Source organism: Delphinus delphis, chromosome 14 (genome assembly GCF_949987515.2).
Source record: "Delphinus delphis chromosome 14, mDelDel1.2, whole genome shotgun sequence".
NCBI lineage: Eukaryota > Metazoa > Chordata > Mammalia > Artiodactyla > Delphinidae > Delphinus > Delphinus delphis.
The window spans coordinates 53,281,989-53,298,608 of NC_082696.1; the positions used below are offsets into that span (position 1 = coordinate 53,281,989).

At 39.9% G+C, this 16,620-nt stretch overlaps 1 protein-coding gene across 1 annotated transcript in view; it reads left to right on the forward strand.

Moving 5' to 3' along the window:
- Nucleotides 1-445: 445 nt before the first annotated feature.
- The window catches only part of POPDC1 (popeye domain cAMP effector 1), a 39,761-nt gene continuing 23,586 nt past the window's right edge, over nt 446-16,620 (forward strand). The window contains exons 1-5 of the mRNA XM_060030172.2: nt 446-638; nt 4,549-4,785; nt 6,931-7,055; nt 9,703-9,890; nt 10,618-10,726. Of these exons, the coding sequence (XP_059886155.2) occupies nt 446-638; nt 4,549-4,785; nt 6,931-7,055; nt 9,703-9,890; nt 10,618-10,726 (852 nt within the window). The remainder of the gene's footprint in view (nt 639-4,548; nt 4,786-6,930; nt 7,056-9,702; nt 9,891-10,617; nt 10,727-16,620) is intronic.

The window sequence follows — 16,620 nt, forward strand, 5'->3', positions numbered from 1 at the left end:
CTCAGACGCCGAGTCGCGCTCTCTCCCGGTCCTTCCGGTTTGTGCTGAGATGCGGGCGACTGTCCCAGAAAGGAGTTATGCGAGTGGGTCGTTCGACTTTGTGGGGAAATGATTCTAGTTTTCATTTCTCCTTCTGATTTCTCTCCCTCCTGGGACCCGACTGCTCGAGTTATCCCCATGAGGCTGAGCAGCCAACGCCGCTGGCCCCAAGTTGTTGCCCGTCTCCCACTCGTGCCCAAACTAGAACAGAACAGAGAAGTAGAGAGGAAACCAGGAAAGAAAGAAGCGGGTGCTTCAAACGGGACCACGCTGTGGAGACGCGGCGGCGGACTTGGAGCAGCGGGGCGGGGAGTCCTGGCCGAGGCCCGGGACTCCGCCCGCCGGGGGGCGCCGGGACGCTGGGCGCGTGCGCTGTGCGGCCCCAGCCCCGGCCGCAGCTGCCGTGATGCCTATTTTAGTCAAAGCCGCTGCGGACGCGGGGACCCGGCACCGGCCGAGCAGCCTCCCGACCCGCCGATCGGCCGAGGCTTTCGCGTCGGGCTCCCGTCGAGCCTTCGCGTCCGTGTCCCCTGCGCCCCGCCGCTGCCACCCCAAACTTTGGCCAGCACCGCCCGGGCTCCGCGCCAGGGACGAGCCAGGTAAGGAGCGGGAGGCGCAGCGGCCGCGGGCTCCCACAACGCGCCCGGCTATTTGCAGCCTCGAGCTCCCGCGGCTAAATCGGGAAGCGAAAGTTAGATCCCTGCTCAACTGGGAGCAACTTTGCCCTCCCGGGCGGCGGCTGCCTGTTCTCGGTTCCCCGGCCGCCGGGAACCCCGCCCTCTCCTCGCTGGCCGCGCCCTCGCGGGGTTCCCTGTCCTTGGAAGCCGCCCTTCACCCTGGGTCTGGGCGTCGCGGTCACACAGACCCTCGGATGTCAACTGCCGCCACTCGGGTCTGGCAGCGCCAGCGTCCTCGGGCGCTTGGGCCCCATCGGGTGCCGGTTCCCGCGCTCTGCTGCCCGCAAGCTCTAGGTGAGCTCGGCTTCTCCCCTCCCCGAGAGGCTCACAGGGCTCCGGGCCCGCGAACCCACTACGGCTCCTCCTCGCCCCCTGTAGGGCCTCCGGGTCCCACGCGGAGGCAACGCGCAGCCGGGCTCACCGGGTCGCGCGCTCTGGCCTGGCGCTGCGAATGCGAGGTGGGTCAGGGCGCTCACTGCACACCCGTCGTGGCCCGAGAGCCTCGGATCAAGACCAATTGACACAGACCTTCCCTCTTTAAGGAGCGAGGTGAGCTGGGCGCCTGGGGAGAGCAGATGGCTGGGGAAACCGAGATCTACCCGCGTCCTCGTTTCCGAGGCTTTGGGAAACGTGTCGTTGGCCAGATAAGTCTCAGAAACTGCTGGCTTTGGAGCAAGAATAAGTACGAAAAGACTCTTAGCAACATAGTGCCCTTGTCATTCCGAAGATAAACGAAGGTTCAGTTAGAATCACGGAATGAATTGCGCTAGTCTATGAGCACGACTTTTGCTCACTGCTGTTATCTTCTTCATTTGCGTAGTTTGGTGAAGGATTAATGTTAGTTTCACCATTTAGCTATTTAGCCCTGCACACACCTACCTGAAAAGCAATAGATAAACAGGCCTTAACTAGAACAGGTAATTTAAGAAATCAGACTCCGAGGAAAAAGAAAATTTCTCTTGATTTAGTCAAAATTAACCTGAACGTTTACCAATTTACCAGTCTAACCTTCCTCGTTGTTAGACTCATTCATTCTCTGTATAAGGATAGTTCAGTGCAAGCCACATAAATCTATTAAGTAGTGGTCAAAGGAAGCTGAAACCTTTGGCAAGCAAGAGGTTTCCATATTTATTGGCAAGATCCGATCCATATTTATTGACAGGTTACTGGCATTTCAAAATAGACATATAAATAAGTATACCTAGATAAATAATAGACATATAAACATACAAATAAAATAAATTATGTATAATATATAATGTTAATTACTCTACAATATATATTGAATATAGAAAATTAAATAAGTATATGGACTATACATATATTTTTAACAAGGTGTGGTGCATCAAAATATGTTGTAGGATTATCTCACCTTTTAAAAATTCTTTTCACCGTGTCCTTGGTTCTTGGGTTAGTAGATCATAGTTTTCCTATCATTTCTCTTGACCAGAAATTGGTACTTTTAGTGCCAGTTGGAGAAATTTTAAAAGCCTGAAATTGAATTACAGTGAATTAGTTGGCAGTACAGGTGTACTCAGGTGGATGTGAGGGGGAATATGTATTACTTAACTGACTATATAAATATCTATTAGAGCCACAGGCTATTAAAACTTGAAGGGGTTTCAAAGACCATCTAGTCCAGTTGTCTCAATTCCCAGGAAGAAGCCAACCCAAGGAGCAGAAGTGACTTTCCCTGGCTTATGTGGCTCCCTGGCGCTTGTAGTATAGAACCTGACTCTCCCAGCCTCAGGCAGGCTTGGCACTCCCCTATCTTTCCTACTGAGGTTTGGGGAGACAGAAAAGTAATTTCTAAAAATCTCTGTCATTTTTGTATACCTTCCATATGGCTTTCACCTCTGGCATTCTCTACAGAGAAAAGGCCTTGGATATACTTAGGTGAATATGACTTTGTCCCTGTCTCGTAGAGAACACAGGTTAGTTAGGGGAACAAATGGGACAATGGGAATGAAAACACATTCTGAAGTGCAGTAGAAATGGCAGTTATTTTTAGCTTATGTAATACTAATGCATAAGCTGATACTGACATCATGAGTGATAGAGGACATTTAATATCATTTTCCCTCTGAAAAACTTATGAGATTAATTCTGATTTGGTTCTTGAAAGCAAACTTTGGATAAATTGAGTTATTAAAATAATGATTCCTCCCCCCATCCTAATAGGTTTGTATTTTTATTGAGCCAAACATTTGGAAGGTAGAGGACTAAGAGGTACAACCTATTATGTATGAAATAAGCTACAAGTATATATTGTACAACACAGGGAATACAGCCAATAGTTTATAATAACTATAAATGGAGTGTAACCTTTAAAAATTGTGAATCACCATATCATACACCTGTAACTTGTATAATATTGTACATCACCTGTACTTCAATAAAATAAAATTTGGAAAGTAGTTGAATTTCAATGATTTCTTTCCTTTTTGCAGCAAATCAATATCTAAGTCAACTATTTCTCATATGTATGAACTGTTCTAGAATTATGGGAAGGGATCTTTAATTGACTTGATCATTTCATTCACAGTTTGTAAATTTAGGCATGTTTAGGTTTCTATCATCTTAAGAGATGTGGAATTCTTTCACATTTATTTATGAACATCCTTTCAAAATGCCCAACCTGATACCAATTGATTCTACCACCTAAAACCTTCATTTTAGTGTGATGGATGAAAAGAAAAAAAATGGAAAAATATGGCTTATTGTGTGACCTTATTTGGAAAGAAAATCATATTTCTAAATTAAATTTAAACATATTTTGGGTCCCCATTGGGAATTCTTTTCCCGAAACAGAACAATTCACATATTCTGTAAATCTACATAGTTTTTGCCGGGGACCAATTTGTATAATTAACAATAGAAAGAGTTTTTTAAGTACCAGAGAGGACAGGTCATATAGTAAGGAAATAGTGCCCTTTTGTGTTAAGGTTTATGTAAGCATGTGTAAAATGTATATTCTTTGAAATGTATTTGCTACAGATTCTAATATTAAATAGTCAAATGTATACTCATGACCCATCTTCCATATAAGGAACCTGGAAGTGTACTATTTTTCAATTTGTGAGATGCAAGCAACTAGAATTTTTATGGGAAAGTAAATCTTTAGACAGTTAAAGGAGTAAATGTTAACACTCTCTCTGTACATATAAATGATTATAGTAATATATTTATTATGTCATATATGATAATTTAGAATGTATATATGTATGCTCTAGTGATTTAACAAGAGTATGAAATTAAAGCCTTCCAAATATCCTAAGCCTTCAAATAGTAAATAGTAAGGTGTTAATTTTTTGAAGGTATTAAAAAAATCGTTTTTTCTAGTTATTTTTCCTGTGTTTGGATTCAGTGTCACTAGTGCGAGTATGATAGAAAGCTATACTAAATTACTGTAATAGCTATGGTTTATGAACATTGGTGATTGTCTTTTAGACTAGTTAATTCCCTCATTTCTCTCTCCCCCTCCAAGTATGTTTAGATACAAACATATAGATATATGGAGTGATATATATATATATATATACACATATATATATATATATATAAGAGAATAGTTGTGCACTATGCTAAGTATTTTATATATTTCATTTCCTCATAAAGTCAATGAAGTATTATCATCATTTAACAGATAAGGAAATAGATACATTTAATATGTGACAGAGCTGGGATTTGAACCTAGGTCTGTCTAATTCATAACCACCAGAGAAGTCTATTTACCAACATTTAGTTCTCAGAAATAATTTTGGTACAACACCCATAGGGGTGATAAGATACAGCTGTCATTTTTTGATTGTCCTTTTGTTTGTTTTTATAGGAATTTTCAAGATGAATTATACCAAGTCCAGCCCATTGGCAGAATCAACTGCAATAGGTTTTACACCTGAGTTAGAAACTATCCTACCTGTGCCTTCCAATGAGACCACTTGTGAAAACTGGAAAGAGATACATCATCTAGTTTTTCATGTAGCAAATATTTTTTTTGCAGTTGGGTTGGTTATTCCAACTACTCTTCACCTTCATATGATACTTCTTAGGGGGATGTTAACTATAGGTAAGATACCTAACTGAGATTTTATGTAACTTTTCTATAACTTGCATCAGATGGACTTTGTATTGGGGGTTTCAGAGGATTTACATACTTGTTAACTGCGTAACTGGGTCAATAAACTTTCTATACCTCAGTTTCCCCACGTGTCAAATAAGGGTAAAAATACCACCTCCTGGGGTTGTAAGAATTCGGTGAGTGTGATATCTGACTTACAGTAGTGCCTGGCACATCGTAAGTACTCTATAGTTTTAACTATCATTATTTGAATAGGCATTTACTTGCTGCAGCAAGTAAAGCAACACAGGGAACAAAAACAGTTACCCAGACAAAATAGTTCAAGTAAAATTTGGGGGGTGGTGTGCTCTGTTAACCCTGATGAAGCACGTTAAATTAATCCACATCAAAATACTAAAACAATAGAATTTACTATTTTAGCCAGTGATCCTTGACAGATTACTCTCTGTGTGATTATGTCCCTGGTGATTCATTTATTCAGGTGCATTTTTGAGCACCTGTAATATGTCAGACAGAAATTGACAAATGCAGTCCCCATCCTTGAGAAAGACACTCTTTTGGGGGCTGGAGAGAAACAGATGGGCGGTCACATAGGACAGATCAGATGCTGTGATGCCGGTGTGCACCCAGTGCCAGGGAGAAATGGACAGCATGATGGGCTCAGCAGAAAGGCAGACCAGGGTCCACTGAAGAGACAACTTTGGAGCTGGTTTTGGGAGGATGAGAAGGATTTCTCTGAGTGTGAGTGTGTATGGTATCCAGGTAAAAGGCACAGAGGAGAGGGAGATTCAGCATGTTGAGGGAGAACGAAGAGTAGCTCATTGTGCCTGAAATATATGACAAATGACAAGGAAGGGTCAAAGAAGGTGGTAGAAGGGTAGCTAGAAGGTAGCTTGTAGGACTTCTGTGGCTGTTACCTCTGAGTCAGGTAGGGATTACAGCAGGAGGAGCAGAGTACTGAGTGAAAAAATAAAACCACACCTTGTAAAAAGCAAAAGGTAATTATGACTTTTTAGACAGAGTTTTGGAGGTGGAACAGACCAAGGGAGATCACCCAGTCCAACACTTGATAAACAAAGAAACTGAGGCCTTGGAGAAGTTAAATGACTCATCCAAAATTAAGACTAGGAAAAAGTGGTCAAACCAGGACTATAATTCAGGTCCTCCAGCTTCCCAGTCAGTCCTTCCATTATGTTACCCTGTCTCCTTTAAGTAATAAGATTTTACATGTCTTCAATATTTGCTACGCAATATTACCTAAAGAACCTTAAAATTTTTATATTTTGGGCTATTATTCAGGTGCCCCAAATCATTCTGATGAAATTTTAAAATTGCAAATGAATAACTTTTTTAAATGGGAGATTTAGTTTTTATGTGCATATGTGCTGTTGATATATTTGTGTTGATAATTGATATTGATAATTTTATTTTCAATTTAAACTATATATTGATTTTCCCATCATAAAACTGATCAAAAGAAACTGCAAATTTGCACAAACCTCTTAGAAAACAGTTCTTTAGTGTCGTCAAAACCTGTAAAGTTATTCCCTTGCCTCACTGTCAGGTGATCCACCGTAACTAAGCAAGCAGTCACAAGAACAGATACATTTTTATGTATAAAGCTGTTTTTGCTACTTGTCAAAAATTACAACCAAAACATTTCACCTGTCTACCAGGAGGGAGATAGTTAAATAAATTATGGTTTAATTAATTACAGTCATTAAAAACTATGTATACGAAGAGTTTTAATGAAATGGGAAAATCACTGCAATAAGTAAAAGAATAGGTTTTAAATTGTGAATTCCTTAGGTTTGCCATCAGGTAAAAATACAAAAAGACTGTGAGGAAGTATTAAATAGCAATAGTGGTTGTCTTTAAGTAGCAGAATTATGAAGTTGTTTTTCCTCCTTTAAAAAATGGTTTTTATACTTTACAAGTTCTCTGCAACAAAGTGTGTTTTGGTTTTGTTTGTTTTGGTAATCAAACAAAAACCAAAATGTAACTTAATGTGATATTTGTCAGGTATTTCTAAGATGTGTTTGGTTTATTTTATACATGGAGGATGACAAATGTATTAAGCTACATGCTGAAGCTACTCTAGACACCTAACATGCCCACTTCATTATTCAACAGGATGTACCCTTTACATCGTCTGGGCCACTCTCTACCGATGTGCCTTGGATATCATGATCTGGAACTCGGTGTTCCTGGGGATCAACATTTTGCATCTTTCATATCTTTTGTACAAGAAAAGACCGGTAATTACTAACAATTAATTAATAAAGAAGAGACTTTAAAGCCGTTGCTTTTCAAGTACTTTGTTCGGACCTGAGAATGAGCATCTAACATCTTTAGGCCCTTTAATATCATTTTTCTGAAGATGAGACTTTCTACGAAAGTCTTTCTAAGACTTTCACTTTCTTTCTGAAAGTGAAATATTTGAGCACCATGAAATTTGTTCTACCAACGAGTTTTTAAAACGTCTTTAATCATTAGGGCAATTTAGACATGAGAGAACATGACAGTATTCTCTCTTTTTAGTCATCTAACTTCATTATTTATTTTGCCTATTGATATTCAAATGTCACTCTGGAAAATCTTTGCCTTGTTATAAAATTAAGTGCTCAGAGACAACTTCCATGAACTTGCTAATGATTTACAAATAGCTTATGCTATTTTTTCATGCTATTTTTAAAAATGTAATAGCTGTTTTTTTTTCTTATGTCCAAAATACTCATTTAAGGAAATCACCATTCTTGGTGAGTTGTTATGAAAACACTAGTCTTTAACTTTTTCTTTTCCACTCCTTGTTGTATTTCCTTGGTCATACCAAGAACAAACAGATGTAAACAGAATAGGAAAATAGCATGGCTCCTAGAAATCACTCCACAGCTGTTTGTTGACTGTCCAAAGCACATACAAATATTCAGTAAAGTAAAAGATAACATGCTTGCTCTAGTCTTATGTTCAAGGCCAGACATGCACATAGAAAACTATTAGAAAACAAGATAATTCATAGGAAATTATAATTTTGATGATACAGGTGATATATGTAATAGGCATTCCACTAGACTGTCATCTCCTCAAACATTGTAACCCAGTCTGTTTTGCGTACTGTATTAGTCAGTTTTCACTACATTATGCTGTGTAACAAACAATCTGATAGTCTCAGTGCCTTATAACAGCAACAGGTTTTTTTCCTTACCAACCTAATATATGGACTTTGGCAGCTGTGATTCTATTCCATGTGTCTTCTTCATTTCAGGGTCTCTGCTGAAGCAGCAGGTTCTATTTGGACATGCATTCTCATGGCAGAGGGAAAAATATAAGGGAACAAAAGAAACACCCAATGTTTCTTAAAACTTCTGCTCCCATTTCACTGGCCAGAGCAAATGACATGACCAAGCCTGATGATGTGGGGGTAGGATAGGATAAGAGGATATATGATCCTCTGACGGGGGGTGGAAGCAGCAAATATCTGGAAACAATAATATCATCTACCACAATTACTGTTGTATTCCCGGTTCCTGCCAAGCGTGGTTAGCACTTAATTGATGCTCAAGAAAACATTTGATAAGTGGATGCTTTCAAAGAGAAGAATTAAGAGGGCTTCATGAAGGAATTGGGACTTGAGCTAAGACTTGCAGGATGAGCAGATTATGAATATGAGTCAGTTTTTCAGTTCGCATGTTTGCTGCTGTGCCACATTGGCTAGTGTGCATGCCGGAAGTGAGACAGATTTGTGAATTATTTTAAACACTCATTATGAGAGCTGTGGAGTGGAGAAGGTAGATGATAATAATGATAAGGATTTCAGCTTCTGAACATCAGAACTTACTAGAACCCCAAGTTCTGAACATAAGATTCAGAAGTTGCTGATGCGATGGTAGCACCAGGTAAGTAAATCACTTAGCATCTGTGCTTTTGTTTCTTCTCTGACAATAAGCCTACCTTTTTGAAAAATATAAATGCTAGTACTTCGTTCAAATGAAACAGCAGGACAAGTGAGAGCATTGCAAAGGCTGCAGTGACATCTGAGCAGCCCTGGTCATCTGCGTCGGTAAGCTTCATGGTGTGGCTACCGTGGATTTCATTGAGATGGACGATCATTTGAACCCCAGAGTTCATTCACATGCTGTACAGATTCCCCAGACTAATGCTGGGTGCAAAGGTGGGGCTTGACCCGGGCCTTGAATAGTCTGACAGCGGAGGTGATTGAGCCATTTTGCTTTCCCTCCCTGTAGCATCCAGCCTTACTGGCCAGTGGGTTCTCTATTCTACCGAGATTATGGTAGCTCAGGATGAGACTACTACCTGGAAACTTTTTTACTCTTCACTTTGCTACAGAATAAATGAGAAGCAGCAGTTGCAGCTGTGGATGTTTGCTTTCCTATATTAACTCATTAGGTAATAATTATATATAGAAAAAGTGTTTAATGTATGTATCCTCATAAATTTGTTTCCAAGTTGATTCCTAATTTACATACTTATTTTCTTGCTGTAATATTTCAAAGTTAGTATAATTTCCTTCTGTGAAACAAAAGTATTCTAAAAATGAAAAGGTTTTACGTTGTTTATAGGAAATGCTAAGATTGGCAAGGTGAATGTTGTGACAGCATTCGAAACCTCCACAGTTGCTTGGTAGCGCATAGAAAGAGATGTACTCAATGGTGCAGATCTTCACCATATGCTCACAGGGTTCCGTTTAACTGCAAAAGTGCCCTTTCGGCGTCTAAATTTACATCACCACTTACTCTTCTGTGTCAGATTCCATTGACCAACACTCAGAAGGGTGATGGCATCCATTGCAGATTTGTTTATTCTCAAAATCCCTATTTAGACCACAGAAGCCAATGTTTTGGTGTTGCTGTGTTAGTGTGGCATCTGCTCACTGCTGCCTTTCAGGTAAAAATCGAAAAGGAACTCAAAAGCCTCTACCATCGATTGTTTGAACCACTCCGTGTGCCTCCAGATTTGTTCAAAAGATTAACTGGACAGTTTTGCATGATCCAGACATTGAAAAAGGGCGAGACCTATGCTGCAGAGGATATAACCTCAGTTGACGACCGTCTGAGTATTCTCCTGAAGGGAAGGTAAGTGCTCTGTGGAAATCGAAATGCTTCGTTTGCCTGGAATCCTCTTCTGGCTTCTGGGTAGGAAAAATGAATGAAAGGAAATGTTGCTGACCAATGAAGGAAGTGATCACAGAGCTGGTTGGTGGTGAATTTTCATCAGACAACTGCATTTTAGAATATTACAGAGCAACATGGTAAAATTATGTAGAATTTATTGCTGTGAATCTTGTTGATGTCAGGGTTTTCATTTGTGAAGTTTTCAACTTTTTTGGAAGTTTTATTTAAATTTAATGAGGCAGAATTGTAATAGGTTTAAATTGGGTGTTAAAATTTAAGGAGCTTATGCATGTCTCAGAGGTGACTTGCTTAATTTTTTGAACATCACAGAAACACAACTTCTAGGAATATCAGTCTCCTGGGGAGACAGCCAGTGTCTGTTCCCTCTCAAAAGTGTCCCAGTTTGAGTAATTAATTATATGGTCACTCCAGCTATAACAGCAATGATAACCATTGGAAGGCACATGTCTTCTTCAATACGGACACTTTTCTTCCCTTGTTGTTGGTGAAATTTACTTTGAAATTAATACTTGTGCCTCAGGAAGGGCTTTTTAATTCTGTCAGTCACCTGGGGGGGGGGTCTTTAAAATTTTACAAAATACAAACCCATAAGATTATGGAGATTTTAAGGCTTGTCACATTATGTGTGGATTATTATGCATTTATTAACACTAATTTCTGTTATCAGAATGAAGGTCTCCTATCGAGGACACTTTCTGCATAATATTTACCCCTGTGCCTTTATAGATTCTCCTGAATTTAGATCAACCCAGATGCACAAAGGTGAAAAATTCCAGGTATGTTTTGGCATGATTTTTAAGAAGATTGAAACTAGTTCATGTCTCATTCAAAATCCAAAGGATATGGATGGGAAAGTGGCCATGATTTACTGAAAGAAGAGATTACCATACGGAACATACAGTATGACCCCATTTTTGTAAACCTTAAAGTAGTGTGTATGTGTACACAGGAAGAGGTCTAGAAAGATCTATCCTGATTTAGCCATTGTGTTAACACTTATTTCTGGGTTGTGAGTTTGATTGCTTTTTTGTGTTCTTCCTTTTTGCTTATTTGAATTTTTATGATTTCTCCATAGAGAACATCTAATGCTCTTGTTATGAGAAAAAAGGAAAATGTCAATTATAGATAATCAGTGTTCTTAAAACATGTAATTGGTTACTTTTATTGGGGAAAAACAGAAAACTGACTTTGCCCTAGAGAACCTACTTTGTTAATCCTTATGAAAAAAAACTGTAACCACTTTACTCTTTTAAATTTAATGAATATGTTTAAGGGCAAAGAACGAAGTTCTTCACAATTACAATAATTCGAACATGACTACTTAGCCTGATTCTTTTTTGTATCTTAAAAGAAGTGCTCCATTATGTGACACTTCGTTCTGATTCTTTCTGCGAGTGTCCAGCTCTCCTTTTTTATTCCCCTCATTATTGTTAGGAGAGTAACCAAGAAAATGGGTGAGAGTTTCCTTTAGTCTCAGTCTCTAGATAAACAGAAGTAAGGAAATATCCTGAGAACAGGTTTTCTTATGAGCCGGAGGGTAAATGTATTTAGGTAGGAAATGGAATAGAAGGGGATGCTATCACCTGAGGGAGGAAAAAAATCAGTGTTTCTTGATGACAGAATCTTATCTTTGAGTCTTTTTCTGAAATGCCACACAATTTGGGATGCCACATGGAGATAATAGGGCACATTCACAGACACTACTTAAGTTTATTTACAATGGTGTCAGGCCTGCCCTGCTCCTACCCTGCCTGAGTAACTGGCCTGAGTAACCACATACCTGGTTAAAGTTATGTGCATTTACTAGAAGGTCTCATATAAATTTACCACCTGGCTGCAGTGCTGGCTGCAAGCTCACTGAGCTTAAGACAGAGGAGTAAGCAGCTGCTGTGCCCTGTCTCCCCTCATTTACACTTTCCCTTGCGTTTTCAAGGGTCAGCTCTGCACTGAGGTTTATTCTTATAGTATCTTTAATCACCACCATCTACAAACTGGCACAGGGCCACTTCTTTCCTCTCTCCCTCTTTCCTCTGACCACCTTACAATTTCTTCTTCCAAAGCCCAACATTTATCTGCTGCATCCATTTCTCTCTTTATAGTAGCAAGTGGTTTTACACAATAGCTCAGTTTCATATAATCCTGAAGAGACTGGCATTTGGGGAAAAGGTGGGAACTGAACCTCCTCTGTTTCCAGAAGCACATAGCCCCTGGGATATAACATGTACTGTCTTTTCCACCGGACTTCAAATTATGTTATAGTTATAATTAAATTAACAACAAGAAAGGCATTTCTGCCACTGGTCACAGTTCTTTTTCTTCTTGGAGACTAGGGATTGGGATTCGGTAGTTGAGAAATGTTCCTCATGTTTCTAAAAACATGACCAAACTCGAGGTACCTTAGCTGAGTGAAGGCTATTTATTCAGTCTTTCCGAAGACTAGTCAGCTTTTCTCGGCATAGAGTCTGGTGTGGCATTTCCTGATGGGTCAATGGGTAAAACCTACCCTGGCATCATCGAGACTGTCTCCTGTACAGCTGGAGCAGATTCCCATCAGAGTAAGCCCTCGGGAAAGATTCTGTTTTGATTATTTACCAAATGTTCCTACTGGCAGATACTCAACAGTAAAAATAGCTGTTGCACATCTGTGTAGGAGTATATTGCCTCTTCCCGAAGCGAGTTCGCAGTGAAAACTGGCAGGTGCTCCCAGGACCAACTTTTCGCTATCTGTGCCAGTGGCATTTACACCTGAGAGTCAATGGCCAGACGTCTCCGTCCACATGCCTTTCAACCTGCTAATCTCATTTTTCTCTAACTCTGAACAGTTACAAGTGTTCTGGCAAGGAGCCGCTTCCTTTGCATTTTTCTTTCTTTAAATTCATTCTTTGGTAGGGGTGCTACTGAATTCTACCGTAGGGTGAAAGGAGGAAAGGAAGCAAGTGGACTCGATGACTGTCCCTTGAGATTACACAGTGAATGTTGTTCAGGAATGTGCGGTAATTATGATGACCGGCAGAGTGACAGAGCTGAGACAACGACTCTAAACTTCCAGCTGCCCCCTAGGTGCTGTGTTAGTACTTACAGACCCAAGCTGCTGCTTAGAACTGTTGGAGAATCTTGAGTATCATTATCACAAAAGGTAGTTTTTTGTGTTTGGTTTCTTCTTTGTACAGTTTCATATCCAGCGAGCTTTGCCATTTCCATTTTTCTTTTGGATTTTACCTCCCGCTGTTGCCTTCCCAGAGTCAATAGCACATCCTGTGCTGTGAAGCTTGAAAATCAAACCTTTACTGACTTTAAAGGAAGAAGAATGTCTTGGAGGCAGATGTCCAAGCTCTGGTGAAATAAATGAACACTGAGTTATAACTGGCTTTTAAATAAAACCTTATCTTAGTGTTAAGTAAATCTTTGGGTTAAGCTGCAAAGCAATTTAATCTGCCAGTCTTGACTCTGCTGTGTTTTAGTGCAGATGAAAACTCAGTAAGAATTAGCTGAATAGACCACCTCCAGGACATTTTTATGTTCCTGGTGCATGAAACTTTGTGCAGTACACAAATAAAATAATAAATTCTCCCCTGAGGACAGTCAGTCAGTCACAGTGTCAGACTGCCATTCCCATTCCAGGACATTCAGCAATTCCCTCCGACGCTCTTTTTCTTGATAAGGTCTTTTCATTATGTAAGGGCGTAGGATTGGTTTGGGACTAATCCAGCGCCTTGAGGTAATCACAGCAAACCCGGTTACAAACGCTTAGTCTAATTCCCTACCTGAGAGAAATTCTTTTGTGTCTTCCATTACCGTGTTTGCTTCTATTTCTTCTGTGAAATTCTTCACAAGAACTCAAGCATGGCACTGCTGAGGTACCCTAATAACCTAAGAAGCAAATGTATTTCATGGAAGCTTTAAAAATTCCTAGATTGCATCATAAAAATTCTTCATTAAAGATATGTTTCACTTGACTGTTGTAACAGGAAATCATTAAGTAAGTCTATTTGACAGTAATGAAGCATTAGCTATCCACTGAAATGACCTCAGTCGATATGCTAACTACCTGCTTCCAGCTAAATGCCTGCTCTTAGGGACTTGTAAGACTCATACATACTGTAGGTCTAGCTTACTATTTGAATATTGTTACTACATTTAAATTGAATAATAATTTTAACCGGTTTAAAATCGTTTTCCACCATCAATAAGAAATGGTTGCCTAGTCGCATGTAAATCAATGAAGTCAGAACACACCCTCTGACCATACACAAAAATAAACTCAAAATGGCTTATAGACTTAAACATGAGACATGCCACCATAAGACTCTTAGAAGAAATCATAGGCAAAACATTCTCTGACATAAATTGTATCAATGTTTTCTTAGGTCAGTCTCCCAAGGCAATAGAAATAAAAATAAAAACCAACAAATGGCACCTAATCAAACTTACAAGCTTTGGCACAGCAAAGGAAACCATAAACAGACTGAAAAGACAACCTACGGAATGGGAGAAAATATTTGCAAACGATGCGACCGACAAGGGCTTAATTTCCAAAATATACAAACAGCTCATACAACTCAACAACAACAAAAAACCCAATCGAAAAATGGGCAGAAGACCTAAATAGACATTTCTCAAAAGAAGAAATACAGATGGCCAATAGGCACATGAAAAGATGTTCAACATCGTTAATTACTAGGGAAATGCAAATCAAAACTATAATGAGGTACCACCTTACACAAGTCAGAATGGCCACCATTAAAAAGTCTATAAATAACAAATGCTGGAGAGGGTGTGGAGAAAAGGGAACCCTCCTACACTGTTGGTGGGAATGTAAGTTGGTGCAGCCACTGTGGGAAACAGTATGGAGGTTCCTTAGAAAACTAAAAATAGAATTACCATATGATCCAGCAGTCCCACTCCTGGGCATATATCCAGACAAAACTATAATTCAAAAAGATACATGCACCCCAATGTTCATTGCAGCACTATTCACAATAGCCAAGACATGGAAACAACCTAAATGTCCATCAACAGATGAATGGATAAAGAAGATGTGGTACATATATACAATGGAATACTACTCAGTCATAAAAAATAATGAAATAACGCCATTTCCAGCAACATGAATGAAACTAGAGATTATCACACTAAGTGAAGGAAGTCAGAAAGAGAAAGACAAATACCATATATCACTTATATGCAGAATCTAAAATATGACACAAATGAACCTATCTATGAAACAGAAACAGACTCACAGACATAGAGAACAGACTCGTGGTTGCCAAGCAGGAGGGGGTTGGGGGAGGGATGGAGTGGGAGGCTGGGGTGAGTAGATGTAAGCTATTATATATAGAATGGATAAGTAGCAAGGTTCTACTGTAGAGCACAGAGAACTATATTCAGTATCCTATGATAAACAATAAAGGAAAAGAATATTAAAAAAGAATATATATGTATAACTGAATCACTTTGCTGTACAGCAGAAGTTAACATTGTAAATCAACTATACTTCAATAAAATAAGTGGCTTCCTACTGTATATAAAGTAGATAAACAACAAGGACCTACTATATAGCACAAGGAACTGTATTCAGTATGTTGTAATAACCCATTATGGAAAGAATCTGAAAAAGGATATATATATATATATATATATATATACGTATAAATGAATCCCTTTGCTGTATACCTGAAACACTGTAAATCAACTATATTTCAATTTTTTTTTTTCTTTTTTTGCGGTACGCGGGCCTCTCACTGTTGTGGCCTCTCCCGTTGTGGAGCACAGGCTCCGGACGTGGCTCAGTGGCCATGGCTCACGCGCCCAGCCGCTCCGCGGCATGTGGGATCTTCCCGGACTGGGGCACGAACCCGTGTCCCCTGCATCGGTAGGCGGACTCTCAACCACTGCGCCACCAGGGAAGCCCTACTATACTTCAATTTTTAAAAGACATTTTAAAAAATATAGGAAATGGTGGCTAAGCAAATTATAGCATCATTTTGAAAGTATTATTGCCTCAGGGCAACTTGAGGTTATTAAAATGGTTGAAGAAAAGTTAAATGCATATACATCACCTAAGTGCAACGACGACTTCTTTTCTTGGATGATTTCCAACTCCTCTTTTAACTTCTTCCCCCACTGTTCATGAACTGTATCTTCCAAAGGCATGGATGACATCTGCGCAAAATGAAGGGACCTCAACATTCCTAACCCTTTCTTCAACGCTTGGGTGCCGGACTGGGCCACTGTGTGTGCCCGGTGCTCACTTTCTCTAATTACTCCTCTAGAATGTTACTTGGTTGCCTTCTGTTTGCGTGCCCATCTCCTACTATCTCTGGGAACTCCTCGGGACTGGTTATATGGCTCTCGACCTTATACTTGACCTTATACTTCTTTAAATCTTTTTTTTCCCCTTGGTCACATGTCTTTACTTATTATCAGCTTCCTCCATTAGAATGTAGGCTTCAGGACATCGTGTTCAGCTGTTCTTTGTATGCAGGATTCTTGATGGTGAGTCAGCCTTGTGGTCACTTCACCAAATGCCTTTCTCTGTGACTGTCTTGATGAATCTAGGACACATTGGGTAGGGTTTGGCCTGGTGGAAAAACATGCCTGGGCTGGAAGTCAGCAGTGCTCACTCCACCATTCATTAACATGTGTACCTGCCTAAGTTTTGTGGTGCTTC